The sequence below is a fragment of the Octopus sinensis genome, linkage group LG11 (genome assembly GCF_006345805.1).
Source record: "Octopus sinensis linkage group LG11, ASM634580v1, whole genome shotgun sequence".
NCBI classification, from domain to species: domain Eukaryota; kingdom Metazoa; phylum Mollusca; class Cephalopoda; order Octopoda; family Octopodidae; genus Octopus; species Octopus sinensis.
The window spans coordinates 10,115,994-10,143,481 of record NC_043007.1 but is presented as its reverse complement, the minus strand read 5'-3'; the positions used below and the strand labels follow the sequence as shown (position 1 = coordinate 10,143,481).

The 27,488-nt window shown below is 41.0% G+C and overlaps 1 protein-coding gene across 2 annotated transcripts; it reads left to right on the top strand.

The window, feature by feature from the left end:
- The first annotated feature begins 1,726 nt into the window (after nucleotides 1-1,726).
- Nucleotides 1,727-15,602, top strand: LOC115217307 (mitochondrial ribonuclease P protein 1 homolog). 2 transcript variants are annotated; one of them, XM_029786957.2, is made up of 4 exons: nucleotides 1,727-1,860; nucleotides 3,526-3,835; nucleotides 8,133-8,827; nucleotides 15,353-15,602. In XM_029786957.2, exons 2-4 carry the CDS (start codon nucleotides 3,533-3,535, stop codon nucleotides 15,486-15,488), a joined length of 1,134 nt encoding a protein of 377 aa, XP_029642817.1. In that variant the 5' UTR covers nucleotides 1,727-1,860; nucleotides 3,526-3,532; the 3' UTR covers nucleotides 15,489-15,602. The 2 variants fall into 2 exon arrangements, with proteins under 2 accessions (XP_029642817.1, XP_036362952.1); XM_036507059.1 differs by lacking the exon at nucleotides 1,727-1,860 and adding an exon at nucleotides 3,315-3,358.
- The last annotated feature ends 11,886 nt before the right edge of the window (nucleotides 15,603-27,488 follow it).

The following is a 27,488-nucleotide window of genomic DNA, read 5'->3' as shown; positions in this document are numbered from 1 at the left end:
ATGGTAAATTTTTTTTAAATCGTTGACATTTTTAGAGAGTTACTTCCCTTTATATAATAGCGAAAAAATGCATTAAAATGGAAAAAAATTATGGTAAATTTTTTTAAATCGTTGACATTTTTAGAGAGTTACTTCCCTTTATATAATAGCGAAAAAATGCATTAAAATGGAAAAAAATTATGGTAAATTTTTTTTAAATCGTAGACTCATCGTAGACGCGCGCTAATACCCAGAAGGGCTCGATATGAATCACGACTATAAGATACCCGGTTTTGGTTACACTGCACTGCAAAATGTGGGAGTAGTTAGGAATCTAAATCGTAGGAGACAGACAGCACACAACCTCTCTTTTATATATAAAGATTTAGAATTGATAAAATATATCACACTGTACCATAGTATAATGTCAATAGGATGAAAATTAAATGAAGAAAAATGATGATTTTTATTAAAAGGTACAAGTACAAATTTAATACACTTGTAGAGCAGAGTGTGTTTAATCTCTATCACTCCACTAGAAAAGTATCTTAGTACGCTGTATGCAAATTACCCAACTTCAAAAAAAAGGGTCGCTTTATTCAATACAGGGTACAGTATATTGAACAGCATTCCCGGATTTCTGGGAGCCAAATAAGAGGTCCGCTACTGCATTACGTTAGAAAGAGAAAATATCAACGGACACGCTAGAAATTCCGTCCATCAAAAGGAAAAGGTCCGCTGTGGATCATCCTTCAATCTTTTTTTTTTTTCCTTTTCTAAAGCGAACCGGTACTGCTTAAGAAGAGTGGTCCCGGTGCGCGCACTCGCGTATCCGAGCTAGCTAGTCGTGACTAGTCGATCCTACGACGACTACCTAGCTAAGTAAATAAAACACGAAGTAAATAATTTTTAAAACTAAGTAATTAAAACAAAAAACACAAAGTAAGGATCGACTAGTCACGACTAGCTAGCGCGCACCGGGACCACTCTTCTTAAGTAGTACCATCAAAAGGAAAAGGTCCGCTGTGGATCATCCTTCAATCTCTTTTTTTTTTTCCTTTTCTAAAGCGAACCGGTACTGCTCAAGAAGAATGGTCCCGGTGCGCGCACTCGCGTATCCGCGCTAGCTAGTCGTGACTAGTCGATCCTACGACGACTACCTAGCAAGGTAAATAAAACACAAAGTAAATAATTTTTGAAACAAAGTAAATAAAACAAAAAAACACAAAGTAAGGATCGACTAGTCACGACTAGCTAGCGCGAGTGCGCGCACAGGGACAACTTTTCTTAAGTAGTACCAGCGAATCATCTTACAAAAGAATGACATTCCTAGCAAAATGTGCTACACTACACTATCTGTTAAAACAATTATACATTATTTTCTCTGTCGTTAGAAATGACCCTTTCTGTTTTTTTAAATATCGAACCCTTGATGTGGAATGAAAGATATTTCTTTATTGCCCACAAGGGGCTAAACATAGAGGGGACAAACAAGGACAGACAAAGGGATAAAGTCGATTACATCTACCCCAGTGAGTAACTGGTACTTAATTGGGGTCGATGTAATCGACTTAATACCTATGTCTGTCCTTGTTTGTCCCCTCTGTGTTTAGCCCCTTGTGGGTAATAAAGAAATAGGTACTTAATTTATCGACCCCGAAAGGATGAAAGGCAAAGTCGACCTCGGCGGAATTTGAACTCACAACGTAGCGGCAGACGAAATACTGCTAAAGCATTTCGCCCGGCGTGCTAAAGCTTCTGCCAGCTCAGAGAAAGAAAATAATAATAGGAGAAGCATCAAGTGGTGGGACGTAATGTTTAACGTTGTAAGCGGTCTTCAATAGTATTTCCACATGGTTTAATGTAAACTACAACTTTCAGGTGAGGAAATATTTCAGTCTACTTAAATACCTTAATGAGAATGTCTAGATTTTATGTCTTACCGACCCTAAATTTCAGAAGCAGCTTGGTTTTTACATATTACCAGGTGTTTCTTGTGCTTATCAATATAGGGACGAAGAAGACGAAATAATGATTTAATCGGTTATATATTTCTTTATTACCCACAAGGGGCTAAACACAGAGGGGACAAACAAGGACAGACGTAGGTATTAAGTCGATTACATCGACCCCAGTGCGTGACTGGTACTTAATTTATCGACCCCGATAAATATAGGGATATATCAATATAGGGACGAAGAAGACGAAATAATGATTTAATCGGTTATATATTTCTTTATTACCCACAAGGGCCTAAACATAGACGGGACAAACAAGGACAGACATAGGTATTAAGTCGATTACATCGACCCCAGTGCGTAACTGGTACTTAATTTATCGACCCCGATAAATATAGGGATATATCAATATAGGGACGAAGAAGACGAAATAATGATTTAATCGGTTATAATAGATATGTAACAACTGTTTACTGACATTACAAAGTTGCGTTATTAATTCCGTTGCTGATTTCGCATTAACATTTTATAATTTGATTTGTGTATAGTTAATTTGGAAATAGATTAGCTGACAAAAGAGGGTGCTAAGAGCTCCGGCTGATGGATTGTTTATAAGATCCTTTCAGGGGTTACTTCATGCGACTTTCTTTACCGTTTTCCGGTTATCTCACGAAGTTTTAAATCCAAGTCGGAATAAACCTGTTCTGCAAATAGTAATAGATTCTGAAGTTATTTAATTTATTAATTTAATTTTTTTTTTTTACAATATTGATGGTTGATAACATTAAATGTTTGTCAGTACAGTCGATTCTTCTGTTATGTCATTGAAATAGTCTGTCGACCTTGTGTAAAGAATGGATGATACGAGAAAGAGAAATTCTTAGAGTTGCAGCTACCACGCTTCTGCCACTCGGTTTCATTTCTCATATATTGTTCATGCGATTAAACGATCCGTAGAGGGAGCTTCTGACAGAACAACTTGTTAGAAATAACAGTTAAATTCACTTCAAAACACATCATTCTTTTAATAGAGAGGGAAAACGTGAGACAATTTCTACTGAGACTTGACGGGTTGGTCATAGATTTTCCTCCGAGTTGTCTACAGTGAGATTGACAACAGTCCTCTTGTGTTTCGAAGGATCGCCTTTGTTTTCATTATTGTCTATTTCTTGGTGGAATTGGGGAATAGTTACTGGATCTTTTCGGTTTGAACTTTTCGCGAGTTCGATTCCTGGCAGAGCATGAACAAGACGCTTTATTGCTTGCCGCTCCAGTCCACTCAGCTGGCAAAAATGAGTTGTACCTTTATTTCATAGGGCCAGCTTTGTCATATTTATACGTGCCACCAGCACGGAAGCCAGTCAAAGCGGTGCTGGCATCGGCCACATTCGGATGGTGCTTTTTACATGTCACCGGCACAGGTATCACAACTACAATTTCCATTTGATTTTTATTTTGATGATGTTGATGTATCATGTAAAGGAATTGTTTTCTCCTACATTGTTATCTTGTGTGTGGGTTTGTTTTCCTAGCAATAATTGTGCTCTCTCTCTCTCTCTTTAATTTTTTTTTTTCATTTCTTCCTCAGTGACAGAATGGCATTAAGGTATCTTTTACGTCAGGTGCCATTGCATTGCAACAGAACTAGTCCTCTATTGCAGTTTATGTTTCAAGCCCTTCCAAGAGGGAGTAAAAAGTATGCACTTGAACATCTTTCGGGTGTGCGTCTTTGTGCACAGCTACCGGCACCATCAATTACAGACACTAAAGACACCCAGAAGACTGATTCAAGTGCAAGTGCAGCAGAGAAAATCAAAAACTTAGATGAAGAGATGACGAAGAAATTGAAAATTTTACAACTAGAGTATGAAGTCATGAAACAGCTTGGATCTTTTAGAGTAAGTAATGGAATTTATATGTAGTGCTGTCATCATTATCTTAGGTAATTTAGTGGATCTTTTCGCTTTGACCGGCAGATTTTTTAAAATAATTTCTCAATAGGTGCAGGAGTGGCTGTGTGGTACGTAGCTTGCTAACCAACCACATGGTTCCAGGTTCAGTCCCACCTCGTGGCATCTTGGGCAAGTGTCTTCTGCTATAGCCTCGGGCCGACCAATGCCTTGTGAGTGGATTTGGTAGACAGAAACTGAAAAGAAGCCTGTCGTATATATGTATATATATGTTTGTGTGTCTGTGGTTGTCTCCCCTAGCATTACTTGACAACCGATGCTGGTGTGTTTACGTCCCCGTCACTTAGCGGTTCGGCAAAAGAGACCGATAGTATAAATACTGGGCTTACAAAGAATAAGTCCCGGGGTCGATTTGCTCGACTAAAGGCGGTGCTCCAGCATGGCCGCAGTCAAATGAATGAAACAAGTAAAAGAATAGACGTCATTGATTGGTTGAAATTGCCGAAATGCAAGAAATTAAGCAACAAATAACTTACAAACTACAGAATTTTCTCAAGAAAGCCAAGACAAATAGATGTTTTATAAACACATTCTACCAGTATACGAAGTTTAAAAGTGTTTAGTTACAAAGAAATTATTTTTTAAATCTGCCGGTCAAAGCGAAAAGATCCAATTTGTAATTGGTTTTATGATTGTTTTCTTTGTTAAATGAATTACAAGGGAATGTGGCATTAATCCTTAAGCATTTAAAACAGCCATATCCAGCCAAAATATTCTACCTGTTTTACTTTCAAACTGGTCAGATCTGATTTCTCACAACTACTCTACTATATCATTCTAAAAACTTAAAAGTTGCCTCGTCAAAATCTCATAGCTACAAGATGAATAAATAAGCAGTACTTTTGACAGAATAATCATCATCATTTAACGTCCGTTTTCCATGCTAGCATGGGTTGGACAGTTCAACCGGGGTCTGGGAAGCCAGGAGGCTGCACCAGGCTCCAGTCTGATCTGGCGGTGTTTCTACAGCTGGATGCGCTTCCTAACGCCAACCACAACATGAGTGTAGTGGGTGCTTTTTATGTGCCACCAGCACAGGTGCCAGGGAAGGCTGGCAGCAGCCACGATCGGTTGGTGCTTTTTACGTGCCACTGTCACAGAAGCCAGTCAAGGCGGTGCTGGCATCGGCCACGTTCAGATGGTGCTTTTTACGTGCCACCGGCACAGGTATCACAACTACAATTTCCATTTGATATTTATTTTGATGTTGATGTACTTGACTCAATAGGTCTCCTCAAGTACAGCAGGTCATGTGCCACCGGCACAGAAGCCAGTCAAGGTGGCGCTGGCATCAGCCACATTCAGATGGTGCTTTTTATGTGCCGCCGGCACAGGTATCATAACTACAATTTCCATTTGATATATATTCAATGGAATTTGTAGTTTTGTGGTACCAGTGCTGGTGGCACATAAGAAAACCCCCCGAACGTGACCGTAGCCAGTACCGCATCAACTGGCCTCCGTGCTGGTGGCACGTAACAAACATCATCCGATCATGGCCGTGCCAGCCTCGCCTGGCCTCCGTGCCGGTGGCACATAAAAAACACCATCCGAGCGTGGCCGTTCGCCAGCCTCGTCTGGCACCTGTGTCGGTGGCACATAAAAAGCACCCACTACACTCACGGAGTGGTTGGTGTTAGGAAGGGCATCCAGCTGTAGAAACACCGCCAGATCTGACTGGCCTGGTGCACCCTTGGGCTTCCCAGACCCCAGTTGAACCGTCCAACCCATGCTAGCATGGAAAGCGGATATTAAACGATGATGATGGTGATGATGATGATGATGTTGATGTTTAATGCTAAAGAGTTAAAGTACTGGGTTGTTGAATTACTGTATTCAGGAACAGACATTCCTGTATGGTTAAAAAGTGTGCTTCCCAACTATATGGTTCTGGGTTCAATACCAGAAAAAATGCCTTCTGGGCATTTTGTCCAGGGTAACCTCAGGATGCTGAACTTTTCAGACAAGATGACAAAGGACTGATATACCTGGTGCTTTGCTGTACTCAAGAAGACCTGTACTCCTTGGTGAAGAGAATTGGCCTGTGAGAGTTCTGTGTTGGTGCCATGTAAACAAGCACTCATGCTATACAGTACAGCACCTTGGATAAGAAAGCGTCTTCTACTATAACTCGGGGCCAATCAAAGCTGTATGAGTGGATTTGGTAGAAGGGAAACTGAAAGAAGCTTGTATATATTACTCTTTTACTCTTTTATTTGTTTCAGTCATGTGACTGTGACCATGCTGGAGCACTGCCTTTGGTCGAGCAAATCGACTCCAGGACTTATTCTTTGTAAACCTAGTACTTATTCTATCAGTCTCTTTTTGCCGAACCGCTAAGTTACGGGGACGTAAACACCCCAGCATCGGTTGTCAAGCGATGTTGGGGGGACAAACACGGATACACAAACATATACACAGACATACATATGCATATATACGACGGGCTTCTTTCAGTTTCCGTCTACCAAATCCACTCACAAGGCTTTGGTCGGCCCGAGGCTATAGTAGAAGACACTTGCCCAAGGTGCCACGCAGTGGGAATGAACCCGGAACCATGTGGTTGGTAAGCAAGCTACTTACCACACAGCCACTCCTGTGCCTATGTTAATAATAATAATGATAATTGTTGCGTTTGGGTGAGAGAGAGAGAGAGAGAATAACGTGTGATTCTTTGATTTATAAACTAGTTCTGTTTTCTGCAGATTCTGATTTCCACTTCATTTTGTCCATCGTATTCTGGTATTTTGCCATATAACCACGAGATGAAGATCCTTTTGTAGGGTGGTAGAGTATAAGCTATCAAGTCACTAGCAAAATGTCTATGTTAAATGTGGAAGAGGAAGTATTGAGGATTACAGAACACACACACACATATATGTATGAATACATACTTATAGAATTTCTTTGATGCTCACAAGTTCTTACTATTTCAATTTCTCAAGCATACACTTATATAAACCACCCATATATAATGTGGGTAACTATGTATCTTCTCTACGGCAAGACACCTGTGCTTGTCCCTCTATCATACCGTAATCTCTTAGCACCTTACTTCCTACTGCTCTATGTCACGCTGGTGAGACCCATATTGGAGTACGGGATTCAAGCCTCTTCTCCTTATCTCCTCAAAGACATACAGCATCTCAAAAGAGTCCAGAAGCTGGCTACCCGCATGGTTCTTGGTCTCAAGAATTTGTCTTATGAAGAAAGGCTGAAGACGCTCAACCTTTATTCTCTAGAAAAACGACGACGCCGTGGAGATCTCATTCTTGCTCACAACATCATAAGCAGAAAGTGTAACCTCTTGAAGGAGCTGTTCTTCACTCCTGCTCCAGAGCGTCGGCTGTGGGGTCATTCCGAAAAGCTCTATCTGCGACGATTTCATCTCAATCGAAGGAGAGGGGCTTTCTCCGTCCGGGTTGCGGATCCGTGGAATAAGCTGCCGGACGAGATGGTGAAGATGCCGACGACCGCACGGTTCAAAGTCTTCTTTGACCACAAGTGGCCTGAACTCTTTACATGAACACCCTCCCTGTACATAGCTCCATGTCCCCCTACATGGCTTGCTTTTTTGCTTTTTGAGCCAAAAAATTAACTAACTAACTAACTAACATAAAGCTAGGTCCCCCCAGGTCATATACTCCCCGTCCTCACTTATTTGATGGGGTTTTGTCCCTTTTCCTGCCTTGCCAGTTACTTGGCAATATCACCGATGCTAATGAAATGAAAAAAAGCACCCAATACACACTCTAAAGTGGTTGGTGTTAGGAAGGGCATTCAGCCATGGAAACCATACCAGAGCTGACATGGGAACTCGGTGCAGTTCTGTGGGTTTGTGGATTCCATCAAATCGTCCAACTTAGGACAACATGGAAAACAAATGTTAAGTGATAAGGATGAGGAGGATGATAATCTCTATTATTCCTTCTTATATGTCAGGCCAGTGTGCCAAAGTCAGCTCATCAAACTAGTATAATCTCTAGCTCAAACTCATGGCCTTCACCTCAGACTGTGGTTGGTGGAGAGAACATGTTGAGGCCTTTGACCTACACTGGACTTAACATGGGCAATCAAATCCCAATCCAATATTTACCAAAGCTTGTAAACACATACACACCTTCACATACATACACACACACACACACACTCTTCTCTCTCTCTCTCTCTCTTTCTCCCCCTCTCTCTCTCTCTCTCATGCTTCTTCTGTACTGTTATTCAACAGGTTCCAGACAACATGACTGATGAGCTTTGGTTGGAGATGCTTACTTTCCCGACAGTCAGTGCCCGGAAAAGATATTATCGTTATCTAAAAAAAGTTGAAGCTGCAAAACTCGGAAGACAACTGAAGAGACAGAAGAAGCTTGAAGACAGCCTGGTTAAAGAACAAGACAAACCCAGCCAGTCAAAAAATACGATTTTTATGTTTATTCGCAAATCTACCATAAACTCATTCTATTACTCGCGGTTAGCCCATGCTATGATGTTTGGCCAACCGATTATCTTTGATATGAGCTTTGAGAATTACATGAGAAAGCAAGATGTTCATCGACTTTGTGAACAGTTTCTTATGGGCTATGGATCAAACAAGGTCCACCCGGATCCTTTCCATTTTGTATTAAGCGGCAACCAATCCAATAGCATGTTTCAAAATTGCCTGGACAATACTAGGGTCAACAAACACGAAGAGGAGCATTTTCTGATGACCAACAGTGACCAACACTATCTGAACCTTTACCCAAGGGAGAAACTGGTGTATCTAACACCTGATGCTCCGTCAGTCTTGCAGACTTTTGACCATGATGCCATCTACGTTGTTGGCGGACTAGTAGATAAAGTTGTTCCAAAACCATTAACAATGGCAAAAGCCAAAAAAGAGCGGCTAAAAATGGCTAAGCTGCCCCTTGATAACTACATCAGGTGAGTGTTTTGTTCTGTCATCATCATTAACTAACTTTAATGGTAAGCATTAGTCTAACTAACCATGATGGTGGTGTAGTAGCAACAGGTTAACCAGCTATGCTTAAATCTTGCATCAATTTGACCAACAATACTAAATGTACCAGTTTGACCATCCACAGTAAATCTATTGGGTTGTCCAGAAAGTTTGTGCCGATTTATAGTAGCTTACCTTTCGACTTACCCTCCCAGGCACCTCAATTCTGGGAAGAGGATATTTTCAAGTTAAAGAAAAGATGGAGACACGTTGTGCACCAAAATGGTTCATATTTGGTTGATTAACAATGTAATGGCAAGTATTTATTGACCTTTTTCTTTCCTTTAAAAATCGGCATGAACTTTCTGGACAACCCAATAATATCAGTTTGACCATCCACAGTAAATCTATTGGGTTGTCCAGAAAGTTCGTGCCAATTTATAGTAGCTTACCTTTCAACTTACCCTCCCAGGCACCTCAATTCTGGGAAGAGGATATTTTCAAGTTAAAGGAAAGATGGAAATACATTGTGCACCAAAATGGTTCATATTTGGTTGATTAAAAAGTATTTATTGACCTTTTTCTTTCCTTTAAAAATCGGCATGGACTTTCTGGACAACCCAATAATATCAGTTTGACCATCCACAGTAAATCTGTTGGGTTGTCCAGAAAGTTTGTGCCGATTTATAGTAGCTTACCTTTCGACTTACCCTCCCAGGCACCTCAATTCTGGGAAGAGGATATTTTCAAGTTAAAGGAAAGATGGAGATGCATTGTGCACCAAAATGGTTCATATTGGTTGATTAAAAAGTATTTATTGACCTTTTTCTTCCTTTAAAAATCGGCATGAACTTTCTGGACAACCCAATAATATCAGTTTGACCATCCACAGTAAATCTATTGGGTTGTCCAGAAAGTTCGTGCCAATTTATAGTAGCTTACCTTTCAACTTACCCTCCCAGGCACCTCAATTCTGGGAAGAGGATATTTTCAAGTTAAAGGAAAGATGGAAATACATTGTGCACCAAAATGGTTCATATTTGGTTGATTAAAAAGTATTTATTGACCTTTTTCTTTCCTTTAAAAATCGGCATGGACTTTCTGGACAACCCAATAATATCAGTTTGACCATCCACAGTAAATCTGTTGGGTTGTCCAGAAAGTTTGTGCCGATTTATAGTAGCTTACCTTTCGACTTACCCTCCCAGGCACCTCAATTCTGGGAAGAGGATATTTTCAAGTTAAAGGAAAGATGGAGATGCATTGTGCACCAAAATGGTTCATATCTGGTTGATTAAAAATGTAATGGCAAGTATTTATTGACCTTTTTCTTTCCTTTAAAAATTGGCATGAACTTTCTGGACAACCCAATAATATTAGTTTGACCATCCATAATAAATGTATTATTATCAGTTTGATCATCCATAGTAAATCTGATATCAGTTTTTTTGTCACCATAGTAAATGTATTATTATCAATTTGACCATCCATACATTACACTCCATGTTTCATGCTCATACATTACACTCTCATATTGCATACACATACATTACACTCTCACATTGCATACACATACATTACACTCTCATATTGCATACATATACATTTCACTCCCACATTGCATACACATACATTACACTCTCATATTGCATACACATACATTACACTCTCATATTGCATACATATACATTTCACTCCCACATTGCATGCACATACATTACACTCTCACATTGCATACACATACATTACACTCTCATATTGCATACATATACATTTCACTCCCACATTGCATGCACATACATTACACTCTCACATTGCATACACATACATTACACTCTCATATTGCATACACATACATTACACTCTCACATTGCATACACATACATTACACTCTCATATTGCATACACATACATTACACTCTCATATTGCATACACATACATTACACTCTCACATTGCATACACATACATTACACTCTCATATTGCATACATATACATTTCACTCCCACATTGCATACACATACATTACACTCTCACATTGCATACACATACATTACACTCTCATATTGCATACACATACATTACACTCTCACATTGCATAACATACATTACACTCTCACATTGCATACACATACATTACACTCTCACATTGCATACACATACATTACACTCTCACATTGCATACACACATACATTACACTCTCACTTGCATACACATACATTACACTCTCACATTGCATACACATACATTACACTCTCACATTGCATACACATACATTACACTCTCACATTGCATACACATACTTACACTCTCACATTGCATACACATACATTACACTCTCACATTGCATACACATACATTACACTCTCACATTGCATACACATACATTACACTCTCACATTGCATACACATACATTACACTCTCACATGCATACACATACATTACACTCTCACATTGCATACACATACATTACACTCTCATATTGCATACACATACATTACACTCTCACATGCATACACATACATTACACTCTCACATTGCATACACATACATTACACTCTCATATTGCATACACATACATTACACTCTCATATTGCATACACATACATTACCACTCTCACATTGCATACACATACATTACACTCTCATATTGCATACATATACATTTCACTCCCACATTGCATACACATACATTACACTCTCACTTGCATACACATACATTACACTCTCATATTGCATACACATACATTACACTCTCACATTGCATACACATACATTACACTCTCACATTGCATACACATACATTACACTCTCATATTGCATACACATACATTACACTCTCATATTGCATACACATACATTACACTCTCACATTGCATACACATACATTACACTCTCATATTGCATACACATACATTACACTCTCACATTGCATACACATACATTACACTCTCACATTGCATACACATACATTACACTCTCACATTGCATACACATACATTACTCTCACATTGCATACACATACATTACACTCTCACATTGCATACACATACATTACACTCTCACATTGCATACACATACATACACTCTCACATTGCATACACATACATTACACTCTCACATTGCATACACATACATTACACTCTCACATTGCATACACATACATTACACTCTCACATTGCATACACATACATTACACTCTCACATTGCATACACATACATTACACTCTCACATTGCATACACATACATTACACTCTCACATTGCATACACATACATTACACTCTCACATTGCATACACATACATTACACTCTCACATTGCATACACATACATTACACTCTCATATTGCATACACATACATTACACTCTCACATTGCATACACATACATTACACTCTCACATTGCATACACATACATTACACTCTCATATTGCATACACACATACATTACACTCTCATATTGCATACACATACATTACACTCTCACATTGCATACACATACATTACACTCTCATATTGCATACATATACATTTCACTCCCACATTGCATACACATACATTACACTCTCACATTGCATACACATACATTACACTCTCATATTGCATACACATACATTACACTCTCACATTGCATACACATACATTACACTCTCACATTGCATACACATACATTACACTCTCATATTGCATACACATACATTACACTCTCATATTGCATACACATACATTACACTCTCACATTGCATACACATACATTACACTCTCATATTGCATACACATACATTACACTCTCACATTGCATACACATACATTACACTCTCACATTGCATACACATACATTACACTCTCACATTGCATACACATACATTACACTCTCACATTGCATACACATACATTACACTCTCACATTGCATACACATACATTACACTCTCACATTGCATACACATACATTACACTCTCACATTGCATACACATACATACACTCTCACATTGCATACACATACATTACACTCTCACATTGCATACACATACATTACACTCTCATATTGCATACACATACATTACACTCTCACATTGCATACACATACATTACACTCTCACATTGCATACACATACATTACACTCTCATATTGCATACACATACATTACACTCTCATATTGCATACACATACATTACACTCTCACATTGCATACACATACATTACACTCTCATATTGCATACATATACATTTCACTCCCACATTGCATACACATACATTACACTCTCACATTGCATACACATACATTACACTCTCACATTGCATACACATACATTACACTCTCATATTGCATACACATACATTACACTCTCACATTGCATACACATACATTACACTCTCATATTGCATACACATACATTACACTCTCATATTGCATACACATACATTACACTCTCATATTGCATACACATACATTACACTCTCACATTGCATACACATACATTACACTCTCATATTGCATACATATACATTTCACTCCCACATTGCATGCACATACACTGCAATCACACATTGCATACATATACATTTCACTCCCACATTGCATACACATACATTTCACTCCCACATTGCATACACATACATTTCACTCCCACATTGCATACACATACAGTGCAATCACACATTACACAGTCACTTGCTATTTACTCATTACATTTCCTCTACCTTATTCATCATCGTTTCCGATGCCTACATGGGCTGGACAACTTGACAGGAACTGGCAAGGCCAGGGGCCACATCAGGTTCTGTAGTCTGTTTTGACTTGGTTTCTAAGGCTTGATGCCCTCCCTAATGCCAGCCACTTCACAGAGTGTACAGGATGCTTTTTATGTGGCACCAACACCAATGCTTTTTACCTGGCATCTTAGTTTTAGGATCTCAATTCTGTTGTGGTGGGTGGGTCTTCTCAAGTACAGCAATTTACAACATATTTTGGTCCTCTTTTATTTCTTGCATTCAAAGGAATTTTTCTCCGGTTGTCATAAAAATTTAGAAACTAGAGGCAAGAATGAGACTCAATCAGTTCTTGTGATTTTGGAAAGAATGAGAGGTTTTTCAACAAATCCAGACAGGTTGGGACAAGATTATATTTTAAACTCTTTGACCTTGATTCTTGGTTGGATTTTAAATCAGATCCATCCATCATCACCATCATGTAATATAGTTGGTCTGTCATGACCTCTAAAACTTGTTAGGTTGGAGTTTAACCTGGTTTTCATGGCATATAAGTAACTGAGATTACAATATTCCACCTGGATAGGAAGCTAGTCTATCACAAGGTTAACTTCACAGCCTTTGCTGTAACTCATTTACAACTGAATTGATGGGAGCTCATCATATACATATATTTATATTGCTATCTGTGTGTATGTGGGTTCATCCTATCACACACACCTTGACAACTGGCATTGATTTCTTTACGACCCCATAACTTAAGCAGTTTGGCAAAAGAGACTGATTTAATAAGTACCAAAGTTGAGAATAAGTACTGGGGTTGATCTCTCTCTCTCTCTATCCGCTCAGTCGAAGTCGACTCTCAGTCACTCGTTGGATCAGTGTCCTCCAGTCAGTTCTATCCTGGGCCGTTTCGTTCAGATTGGCTATGTCCATTCCGGTATCCCTCTTGATGGTGTCAAGCCAGCGGGTTCTTGGTCGGCCTCTTCCTCTCTTGCCACTGACCATTCCGAGCATGATGTCCTTCTCCAGGGATTCTCTCTGCATAGTATGACCGAAATATGCCAATCTATGCTTGGTGATCCCAGCTTCTAGCGACATTTTCGGCCTTATCTGCTTAAGAACTTCTCCATTGGTGAGCCTCGCTATCCATGGAATCCGTAAAAGTCTTCTCCAACACCAAAGCTCGAATGCATTCATTCTCTTCTGGTCAGCTTTCTTTAGTGTCCAGGTCTTGCATCCATATGTTGCTATTAGGAAGACAATTGCATTCACCAATCTGCATTTGGTAGCGAGTCTGATGTCTCTCTACACTTCCAGACCCTGCTCATGCTGACCATTGCCTCTCTGCCTAGTACTATCCACCGTCTTATTTCTGGAGTGCAGTTACCATCTCGATTTATTTTGGAGCCAAGGAAGATGAAATCATCAACCACTTCATCTATTTAACCAAAAACCACTTAACCTTTTCGTTACTGTATTTATTTTGAGATGCTCTGTGTTTCTTTCAATTACTTTAAATACATCAAAGAATTTAGTAAAATAATTTAATTATCATTAAGCTAGTGTTAGGAACATAAATTGTGACTAAGGTTTGGTGGAAGATTTTTATTCAAAACTTATGAAAACAAGACATTTGTACTCAGAGCCAGAGCCGGGTTGGTAACGAAGGGGTTAAAATGGTGCTCCAGCATGGCTGCACTGCAATGACTGAAACAAGTAAAAATTTAAAAATTCATACACACACACACACACACACACAAATAATATTTGTAATTTTTTTTTCTATTCCAGGTGGGGATGTGGAAACAAATCTCTGACTCTGAACCAGGTAGTTGATATCCTTCTGGAAGTAAAGAGAGGTAGTAGCTGGACTGAAGCCTTTCGGCATATTCCTCAGAGAAAAATCCGTTATCTACTTAAAGACTGAGCTTTTACCAAATGATTGTAGATTGTCACATCACCAAATTCTTTACACATCCAAATTCTATTGATCTTTGATAAACTTTAGTCATGGAGAAAATAAATTAATCATTCTTATCAAGATAGTTTGCTTTTTTTTTTTTTGTACTTGTGTTCCTGCTAACTATGGGCAAAATTTAGAGGTTTTCTGAAGAATCCATCTTTAGATGCAGACATGGCTGTGTGGTTAAGAAGCTCACTTAGTAACCAGGAGTGACTGCGTGGTAAGTAGCTTGCTATAGTCGCAGGAGTAGCTGTGTGGTAAGTAGATTGCTTACCAACCAGATGGTTCTGGGTTCAGTCCCACAGTGTGACATCTTGGCCAAGTGTCTTCTACTATAGCCTCAGGCTGACGAAAGCCTTGTGAGTGGATTTGGAAGAAAGAAACTGAAAGAAGCCTGTCGTATATATATATATATATATATATATATATGTATGTATGTGTGTGTGTTTGTGTGTCTGTGTTTGTCCCCCCAACATTGCTTGACAACTGATGCTGGTGTGCTTATGTCCCGTAACTTAGTGGTTCGGCAAAAGAAACTGATAGAATAAGTACTATTCTTACAAAGAATAAGTCCTGGGGTCGATTTGCTCAACTAAAGGCAGTGCTCCAGCATGGCCACAGTCAAATGACTGAAACGAGTATAAGAGTCCCACTGCATGGCACCTTGGACAAGAATCTTCCCCTTTAGCTCAGATCGACCAGTGCCTTGTGAGTGACTTTGGTAAATGGAAACTATATGGAAGCCTGTCCTCTGTGTGTGTCTCCCTGTTTATGTTTGTTCCTCTACCACATGGCAACCAGTGTTGGTTTGTTTACATCCCTATTAGCTCTACAGAATAAGTACCAGACTTTTTAAAAAAACATACTGGAGTTGATTTGATCAACTGAACCTGACAAGGTGGCGCTCTACTTTGGCCATAGTCTAGTGGCTGAAAGTGGAGGCACAATGGCCCAGTGGTTAGGGCAGCGGACTCGCGGTTTCAATTCCCAGACCGGGCGTTGTGAGTCTTTATTGAGCGAAAACACCTAAAAGCTCCACGAGGCTCCGGCAGGGGATGGTGGTGATCCCTGCTGTACTCTTTCACCATAACTTTCTCTCACTCTTACTTCCTGTTTCTGTTGTACCTGTATTTCAAGGGGCCGGCCTTGTCACTCTCTGTGTCACGCTGAATATCCCCGAGAACTACGTTAAGGGTACACGTGTCTGTGGAGTGCTCAGCCACTTACACGTTAATTTCACGAGCAGGCTGTTCCGTTGATTTGGATCAGCCGGAACCCTCATCGTCGTAACCGACGGAGTGCTTCCATATATAATGGCTGAAACAAGTAAAAAATTGAAGGAAAAGATTGTTCATAGAAACGTAGCTATGGAAAAGCCTTTTGAATGGTAAGTAAAACAACAAAAAACATTGTGTGTGGTTATATTGATAAAACAAATCCTCTTTACTCTCTTTTACTAGTTTCAGTCATTTGACTGCGGCCATGCTGGAGCACCGCCTTTTGTCAAGCAAATCAACCCCAGGACTTATTCTTTGTAAGCCTAGTACTTATTCTATTGGACTCTTTTGCCGAACCGCTAAGTTATGGGGGACATAAACACACCAGCATCGGTTGTCAAGCGATGTTGGGGGGACAAACACAGACATACAAATATATTCATCATCATCGTATAACGTCCACTTTGGACGATTTGACTAATGACTGGCAAACCAGATGTTTGCACCAGGCTCCAATCTTGATCTGGCAAAGTTTCTGCAGATGGATGCCCTTCCAAATACCAACCACTCCGAGAGTGTAGTGGGTGCTTTTACGAGGGCCAGTCAGGCGGTACTGGTAACGGCCACGCACAAATGGTGATTTTTACGTACCACCTGCACAGGAGCCAGTCCAGCGGCAGTGGCAATGACCTTGCTTGACACACATATACATATATACGATGGGCTTCTTTCGGTTTCCACTCACAAGTCTTTGGTCGGCCTGAGGCTATAGTAAAAGACACTTGCCCAAGGTGCCACGCAGTCGGAATGAACCCAGAACCATGTGGTTGATAAGCAAGCTACTTACCACACAGCCACTCCTGTGCCTATTAAATAATTCAATAATTTACAGTGCGGGTGGCACGTAAAAAGCACCCACTACACTCACGGAGTGGTTGGCGTTAGGAAGGGCATCCAGCCGTAGAAACACCGCCAGATCAGACTGGGCCTGGTGCAGCCTTCGGGCTTCCCAGACCCCAGTTGAACCGTCCAACCCATGCTAGCATGGAAAGCGGACGCTAAACGATGATGATGATGATTTATAGAAAACTTTGCTCCTGCATGTATCATCATCATCGTTTAATCTCCACTTACCATGCTGGCATGTGATGGACGGTTTGACTGGAAACTAGAAAGCCGACAGGGCTGCACTAGATTCCAGTCAAGGAGACTTGCTTTTGATAAGCGTGACAACTCAAATATCATCTAAGCGAATCCAGCAAGGGAGACAATTCAAAGCACTAAGACACTAGACAAAGGGGAGCAACTTCGCATGGTTCGGTAAAGGAAACTCATACAGCTGTTAGTATACAGAAAGTGATGTGTATTATTCGTATTTGTTGTTCAAATAAATACCACGGGGCCTGAGTGTAATTATTTTTCTATGCTGCACAGGGCTGCACTAGGTTCCTAGTGCAGCCCTGTCGGCTTTCTACTTTCCAGTCTGATGTGGCAAGGTTCCTAGGACTCGATGGCCTTCCTAACGCCATGTATACCAGTTCAGTGAAGACGCAATGGCCCAGTGGTTAAGGCAGCGGACTCGCGGTCGTAGGATCGCGGTTTCAATTGCCAGACCGGCGTTGTGAGTGTTTATTGAGCGAAAACACCTAAAGCTCCACGAGGCTCCGGCAGGGGATGGTGGTGATCCCTGCTGTACTCTTTCACCACAACTTTCTCTCACTCTCACTTCCTGTTTCTGTTGTACCTGTATTTCAAAGGGCCGGCCTTGTCACTCACTCTGTCACGCTGAATATCCCCAAGAACTACGTTAAGGGTGCACGTGTCTGTGGAATGCTCAGCCACTTACACGTTAATTTCACGAGCAGGCTGTTCCGTTGATTTGGATCAACCGGAACCATCATCGTCGTAACCGACGGAGTGCTTCCATATATAATGGCTGAAACAAGTAAAAAATTGAAGGAAAAGATTGTTCATAGAAACGTAGCTATGGAAAAGCCTTTTGAATGGTAAGTAAAACAACAAAAAACATTGTGTGTGGTTATATTGATAAAACAAATCCTCTTTACTCTCTTTTACTAGTTTCAGTCATTTGACTGCGGCCATGCTGGAGCACCGCCTTTTGTCAAGCAAATCGACCCCAGGACTTATTCTATTGGACTCTTTTGCCGAACCGCTAAGTTATGGGGGACATAAACACACCAGCATCGGTTGTCAAGCGATGTTGGGGGGACAAACACAGACATACAAATATATTCATCATCATCGTATAACGTCCACTTTGGACGATTTGACTGATGACTGGCAAACCAGATGTTTGCACCAGGCTCCAATCTTGATCTGGCAAAGTTTCTGCAGATGGATGCCCTTCCTAATACCAACCACTCCGAGAGTGTAGTGGGTGCTTTTACGAGGGCCAGTCAGGCGGTACTGGTAACGGCCACGCACAAATGGTGATTTTTACATACCACCTGCACAGGAGCCAGTCCAGCGGCAGTGGCAATGACCTTGCTTGACACACATATACATATATACGATGGGCTTCTTTCGGTTTCCACTCACAAGTCTTTGGTCGGCCTGAGGCTATAGTAAAAGACACTTGCCCAAGGTGCCACGCAGTCGGAATGAACCCAGAACCATGTGGTTGATAAGCAAGCTACTTACCACACAGCCACTCCTGTGCCTATTAAATAATTCAATAATTTACAGTGCGGGTGGCACGTAAAAAGCACCCACTACACTCACGGAGTGGTTGGCGTTAGGAAGGGCATCCAGCCGTAGAAACACCGCCAGATCAGACTGGGCCTGGTGCAGCCTTCGGGCTTCCCAGACCCCAGTTGAACCGTCCAACCCATGCTAGCATGGAAAGCGGACGCTAAACGATGATGATGATGATTTATAGAAAACTTTGCTCCTGCATGTATCATCATCATCGTTTAATCTCCACTTACCATGCTGGCATGTGATGGACGGTTTGACTGGAAACTAGAAAGCCGACAGGGCTGCACTAGGTTCCAGCCAAGGAGACTTGCTTTTGATAAGCGTGACAACTCAAATATCATCTAAGCGAATCCAGCAAGGGAGACAATTCAAAGCACTAAGACACTAGACAAAGGGGAGCAACTTCGCATGGTTCGGTAAAGGAAACTCATACAGCTGTTAGTATACAGAAAGTGATGTGTATTATTCGTATTTGTTGTTCAAATAAATACCACGGGGCCTGAGTGTAATTATTTTTCTATGCTGCACAGGGCTGCACTAGGTTCCTAGTGCAGCCCTGTCGGCTTTCTACTTTCCAGTCTGATGTGGCAAGGTTCCTAGGACTCGATGGCCTTCCTAACGCCATGTATATCCAGTTCAGTGAAGACGCAATGGCCCAGTGGTTAAGGCAGCGGACTCGCGGTCGTAGGATCGCGGTTTCAATTGCCAGACCGGGCGTTGTGAGTGTTTATTGAGCGAAAACACCTAAAGCTCCACGAGGCTCCGGCAGGGGATGGTGGTGATCCCTGCTGTACTCTTTCACCACAACTTTCTCTCACTCTCACTTCCTGTTTCTGTTGTACCTGTATTTCAAAGGGCCGGCCTTGTCACTCACTCTGTCACGCTGAATATCCCCAAGAACTACGTTAAGGGTGCACGTGTCTGTGGAATGCTCAGCCACTTACACGTTAATTTCACGAGCAGGCTGTTCCGTTGATTTGGATCAACCGGAACCATCATCGTCGTAACCGACGGAGTGCTTCCATCCATATCCAGTTCAAAACTTAAAATAAAATAAAAACATCAAGTAAAGTTAATTGCCAAACCAAAGTTGTCTCTCCTCGAGCCACAGAATTTTGTCGGTATACAGGTGGCGATCTCAAAGCGACGAAAATATTTTGACGAATTAAATTTAAATGTTGAAGTGAATCTAACGGTTTTTGTGTGTTTTTAAAAGGCTTGTAAACACCTTAAATGCTGCAAACTTTTGACTCTCTCTCTCTTTTTACTCTTTTACTTGTTACAGTCATTTTGACTGCGGCCATGCTGGAGCACCGCCTTTAGTCGAGCAACTCGACCCCGGGACTTATTCTTTTGTAAGCCCAGTACTTATTCTACCGGTCTCTTTTGCCAAACCGCTAAGTGACGGCGACGTAAACACACCAGCATCGGTTGTCGAGCAATGCTAGAGGGACAAACACAGACACACAAACATATATATATATATACATATATACGACAGGCTTCTTTCAGTTTCCGTCAACCAAATCCACTCACAAGGCATTGGTCGGCCGGGGGCTATAGCAGAAGACACTTGCCCAAGATGCCACGCAGTGGGACTGAACCCGGAACCATGTGGTTGGTTAGCAAGCTACTTACCACACAGCCACTCCTGACAATCTTTTTAATGAAAAAAAATTTAGATGTCCCTCTAAAAAAAAAAAACGCGAAATAATTTTCATAAATGAAATGAAAACGAGCATAGAAAAATAATTACACTCAGGCCCCGTGGTATTTATTTGAACAACAAATACGAATAATACACATCACTTTCTGTATACTAACAGCTGTATGAGTTTCCTTTACCGAACCATGCGAAGTTGCTCCCCTTGGTCTAGTGTCTTAGTGCTTTGAATTGTCTCCCTTGCTTAGATGATATTTGAGTTGTCACGCTTATCAAAAGCAAGTCTCCTCACCTGTAAAGAGGACACGTTATTGAAGTCACAAGTAAATTTGACACTTCTAGCTAATTAATTTGATTGACCGTCGTCGTCGTTTTCTTCTTCTTCATGCTATTCGGAAAATGTGAAGTCAGATGAAATGTCATTAAGCATTTTTTCTGGTGCAGTAACAATTCCACCAATTCATAACCATGAGTTTGACTAATATTAAAAGTGGAGATAAATCTAAGGTGGAAAGCTGGTAGAATCATTAGATTGCCAGCAAAAAGCTTAGCAGCAATCCACCTGTCTTCACATTTTGAGCAGACTTCTGCAGCATGTCCACTGGTGATATCTTTTTGTCTTTCTTCTGTGTGCTGATGGCACAGGAGTGGCTGTGTGGTAAATAGCTTGCTAACCAACCACATGGTTCCGGGTTCAGTCCCACTGTGTGGCATCTTGGGCAAGTGTCTTCTGCTATAGCCCCGGTCCGACCAATGCCTTGTGAGTGGATTTGGTAGACGGAAACTGAAAAGAAGCCCGTCGTATATATGTATATATATATATATATATATGTATGTGTGTGTATATGTTTGTGTGTCTGTGTTTGTCCCCCTAGCATTGCCTGACAACCGATGCTGGTGTGTTTACGTCCCCATCACTTAGCGGTTCGGCAAAAGAGACCAATAGAATAAGTACTGGGCTTACAAAGAATAAGTCCCGGGGTCAAGTTGCTCGATTTAAAAAAAAAAGGCGGTGCTCCAGCATGGCCGCAGTCAAATGACTGAAACAAATAAAAGAGTAAAGAGTATAAAAAGCACCCAGTGCACTCTGTAAAGTGGTTGGCATTATTAGGAAGGGCATCCAGCCATAGACATCATGCCAAAACAGACAACTGGAGCCTGGTTCAGTCCTCTGGCTTGCCAGCACCTTGGCAAAAAAAACCGTCCAACCCATGCCAGCATGGAAAAAAGATGTTAAGTGATGATGATGATGATGTGTGTGTTTGTGCATGTATACCTTAAAAGATATAAACAGAACAAGAATTCCCATAAAAAACTACCTACACCAGTTTCGCATAACCAGCCCCAGCCCATTCAAAGTACCTTGGATCATAGGGCAACCTGCTGTGTTTACCTTGGACTGTAGGGCAACCTGTTGTACTTGAGACCTATTGAGTCAAGTATATCATCAAAATAAAAATCAAATGGAAATTGTAGTTGCGATACCCGTGCCGGTGGCACATAAAAAGCACCAACCAATCATGGCCGTTGCCAGCCTCCTCTGGTCCCTGTGCTGGTGGCACATAAAAAACACCCACTATACTCACGGAGTGGTTGGCATTTGGAAGAGCATCCAGTTGTAGAAACACTGCTAGATCAGACTGGAGCTTGGTGCAGCCTCCTGGCTTCTCAGACCCCGGTCAAACCGTCCAACCCATGCTAGTATGGAAAAACGGACGTTAAACGATGATGATCAAATGAAAATTGTAGTTACGATACCCGTGCCGGTGGTACATAAAAAGCACCAACCAATCATGGCCGTTGCCAGCCTCCTCTGGTCCCTGTGCTGGTGGCACATAAAAAACACCCACTACACTCATGGAGTGGTTGGCGTTTGGAAGGGCATCCAGTTATAGAAACACTGCCAGATCAGACTGGAGCTTGGTGCAGCCTCCTGGCTTCTCAGACCCCGGTCAAACCATCCAACCCATGCTAGTATGGAAAAACGGACGTTAAACGATGATGATGATGATGATGATAACTACTTTCAAACATAAAACCACCGTGTAATACATCTTCCAGAGATCTGCCCTTGTGATTGGAGCATGAACCTAGGTGAAGCTAACTAACCATTTCCAACTAAAGATGGCAATGAAGTATTTTACTTTGTTATAGTAATTAAAACTGAATTCTATAACAAAAAAGAAAAAAAAATTAACATTATAAATGCAAGCAATTAGTATTTAGTCCCTAGAAAAGCCATGACTAATGACATTATGATTAACAAAATGCACAAAATAAAACAACTTTATGAAGAACAAATTACAGCAGATCTCTGCCGTATAGATGTTCTGCTATGCTCCTGGGAATATGAAAACTTCCTAAAGTAGGAAGTAAGGGGAATGAGATGATTAGGATAAAGATCCTTCCTGAATAATACAGGGTCATAGGGCCAGTTTCCATGGCAAGTATATTCCCCACCTTGGATAAGATGTCAATCCATTGCAGGATTATTTATTTTTGCCTACTAAGTGTGGAGGTGCATGGCTAAGTGGTTAGGGTGTTGGACTCGTGATTGTAAGATTGTGGTTTCGATTCCTGAACTGGGTGATGCATTGTGTTCTTGAGCAATGGATAATCGGGCGTCATTGATCGGATATTGACAATTTGGCACGGTTGACTGAACGTTTAATCTGTTTTGGCGACAATTCATTTTGGCGCTGAAGGCAAACACACGCATACATGCAGAAATACACGGATAGAAAAATGAGAAAGGTGGGGACGGACATTACAATTAATTAATTGAACATGATTGACATAAACAGTTTCCCCTCTTCTCACACATGGAGAAATAGCCTCACATCATCAGAGAGAAACAGATGGGGAGAGACAATGGGAGAAACACATACATGCAGAAATATACAGATAGAAAAGTGGGGACGGGGGGACATTACGATTACCGTAAATCTTCGAGTATAGTCCGCCCTTGAGTATAATACGCAGGGGATTTTTAGGGGGCTGTACTTCTGAAAAACCTAAACCTTGTGTATAATATGCACCCCTTCCCTAACTTGAGTCGTGCATAATTAAGCCAGCAGCACCTAGTCAAAGAAACACTTCCACGCACGAGTAATACAATAATGGTGATGTTCTTAACTGTTATATGGGACATTGCTTAGAACATATTTTTTATTTTTAACCTCATATATAGTACACATTAGGGATTTTGATCTTTAAATTTTGGGGAGAAAATGCGGATTATACTCGAGGATTTATGGTAGTTAATTAAACATAATTGACATAAACAGTTTCCCCTCTTCTCACACAAGGAGAAATAGCCTCACACGATCAGAGACAGGTGGGGAGAGACTACGAGAGAAACATCTGATCAATATTGTATCAACAAAACCAAAGAGACAGCACCAAAATGTCTCATACCTGAAAATAATTTCTGCAATATGAAAACAAAAATTCAGAATAAACAGGTAACATTTCATTTTGTTCTCAAGTCTGAAGAGAATCCTAAATTCTTCATCTGTTCCCAGTTATTTAACTCAATCACTGTTCCTTACCTTGATTTGCTTTCTGTCAAGTAAAAGAATTCCAGTAATGAGGTATGAACTCAAAACTCTTCATTCAAAAAGTAAGCAATGCCTTATCCACCAGGCTGTTGCTTCTTGATGGCATTAATCACAAAAAATAAAAGACACTGTTTTGACCTCTTCATATCAACTTAATTATGGAGCTCTGTATCTCATACACCAAGACATTTTGATAAACAATGACTCACTGGATGTATGTATTCTATGTACTGCAGGTGTAACAATATAGGTTGGTTAGCTCCAGGTCGGTTTTCGTCAAGGAGACCCATGATCATGACCATTCTGCCTTTTTGCATAATCATGACTACATCATCCAATGTATCTCTACTTTTAAAGATTACAGTGTATGATTTAAGAATGATTTGGTTGCTATTTCTAGTATACTGAGCAACTAAACTGAGGTATGCATTGTGTGTGTGTACTAGATATGTACTCTGTGGTTAAGACTATTAATATTATGTATAGTGTTATCATCATCATTTTACACCAGCTTTCTTTGATTATATATTTCTTTACTACCCACAAGGGGCTAAACACAGAGGGGACAAACAAGGACAGACAAACGGATTAAGTCGACTATATCGACCCCAGTGCATAACTGGTACTTAATTTATCAACCTCGAAAGGATGAAAGGCAAAGTCGACCATGGCAGAATTTGAACCCAGAACGTAACGGCAGACGAAATACGGCTACACATTTCTTCCGGTGTGCTGACGATTCTGCCGGCTCGCTGCCTTTCTTTGATTATATGCATGTGTGCAGGATTGTATATCTCTTATGTAATGGTGAATGCACATGTCTAAGTGGTTTGGGTATTTGGCTTATATGATCATAAAGTTGTGAGTTCAAATTCTATGTCCTCAAGCAAGGCACTTTATTTCACATTATTCCGGTTCTCTCAGCTGACAGAAATGAGCTGTGCCTACATTTCAAAAGGCCAGCCTTTTAACATTGTGTTTCACACCGAATCTCCCTGAGAACTACTTTAGCCCTTTAGCATATAAGCCAGCCATATCCAGCCCAAAGTATTCTGCCTGTTTTATGGTCAAACTGGCCAGATCTGGTCTCTCACACCAACCCTACAATATCGTTTGAAAAATTAACAGCTACCTCATCAAAATCTCATAGCTACAAAGTAATGCATGATTAGTTCAAAACAATGTGGATGAAGAAGCATTAATTTTGGCAGAATAATGTGAACACTAAAGGGTTAAGTGTTGTGTGGCTGTAGTGTTCAGCCACTTGCACACTAATTTTATGAGTAGGTCGCTCCTTTGATCAAATCAACTGGAACGCTCATTGTCATAAGTGACAGAGTGCCTGTGCAATATGTATACATCTATCCTTGTTTATCATGGGTGTTTACTCTTTTACTAGCTTCAGTTATTTGACTGTGGCCATGCTGGAGCACCGCCTTTTAGTCGAGCAAATCGACCCCGGGACTTATTCTTTGTAAGTCTAGTACTTATTCTATTGGTCTCTTTTGCCGAACCGCTAAGTTACGAGGATGTAAACACCCCACCATCGGTTGACAAGCGATGTTGGGGGGGACAAACACAGACACACAAATATATACACACACATACATATATATACGTATACATATATACGACAGGCTTCTTTCAGTTTCTGCCTACCAAATCCACTCACAAGGCTTTGATCGGCCAGAGGCTATAGTTAGTAGAAGACATTTGCCCAAGGTGCCATGCGGTGGGACTGAACCCGGAACCATGTGGTTGGTAAGCATGCTGCTTACCACACAGCCACTCCTGTGTTTGGTTAAAAAAAAAAACCCATCATGTTAAATGACTATGATAAATGAACAATAAAACACATAAGGACAGTCACATTTGTTCTGTGACCCCCTAAGTTGTCCTGAACATTGTGGATGGTCACTGGAGCATGCCTTTACAATGCATGCAGAATCTTTGACTGATCACTGACCCATCTCATCTCAGATCAATTTGTGATAACAATTAACAAAGTTCACAAATAGCACACCATATTATACTGAATCAGTGATGAATGAATCAGTGATAAACAAGGATAAAGGCATTGTATAGATGTTGTATGTATATACAAGTGTGTGTGATAAGGCGGCGAGCTGGCAGACACGTTTATGCGCCAGGCGAAATGCTTAGCGGTATTTTGTCTGTCGTTACGTTCCGAGTTCAAATTCCGCCGAGGTCAACTTTGCCTTTCATCCTTTCGGGGTCGATAAATAAAGTACCAGTTTCGCACAGGGGTCGATGTAATTGACTTAATCCCTTTGTCTGTCCTTGTTTGTCCCCTCTATGTTTAGCCCCTTGTGGGCAATAAAGAAATATATATACAAGTGTGTGTGTGTGTGTGTGTGTAAATCAGAGTGTATGCCTTCTGTGCATGTATTAGATATATGCATAAGAATATGTGCCGGTGGCACATAAAAAGCACCATCCGAACGTGGCCGATGCCAGCGCCGCCTTGGCTGGCTTCCGTGCCAGTGGCACGTTAAAAGCACCAACTGATCGTGGCCGATGCCAGACTCCCCTGGCACCTGTGCAGGTGGCACGTAAAAAGCACCCACTACACTCGCGGAGTGGTTGGCGTTAGGAAGGGCATCCAGCTGTAGAAACACTGCCAGATCAGACTGGAGCCTGGTGCAGCCCCTGGCTTCCTAGACCCCGGTTGAACCGTCCAACCCGTGCTAGCGCGGAAAACGGACGTTAAACGATGATGATGAAGTAGGGCTGGGAGAGTTGTGTGTGTGTGTGTGTGTTTTTAAGAACATGTAAGAAAAGCATT

What these genes read in the sequence shown, in the direction of transcription:
- LOC115217307 (XM_036507059.1), top strand. Translation starts at nt 3,330, where the DNA reads ATGGTGCTTTTTACATGTCACCGGCACAG. An exon ending in AACAGCTTGGATCTTTTAGA is followed by an intron (nt 3,836 to 8,132) that starts GTAAGTAATGGA and finishes GTTATTCAACAG; the next exon opens with GTTCCAGACAACATGACTGA. An exon ending in CCCCTTGATAACTACATCAG is followed by an intron (nt 8,828 to 15,352) that starts GTGAGTGTTTTG and finishes TTTCTATTCCAG; the next exon opens with GTGGGGATGTGGAAACAAAT.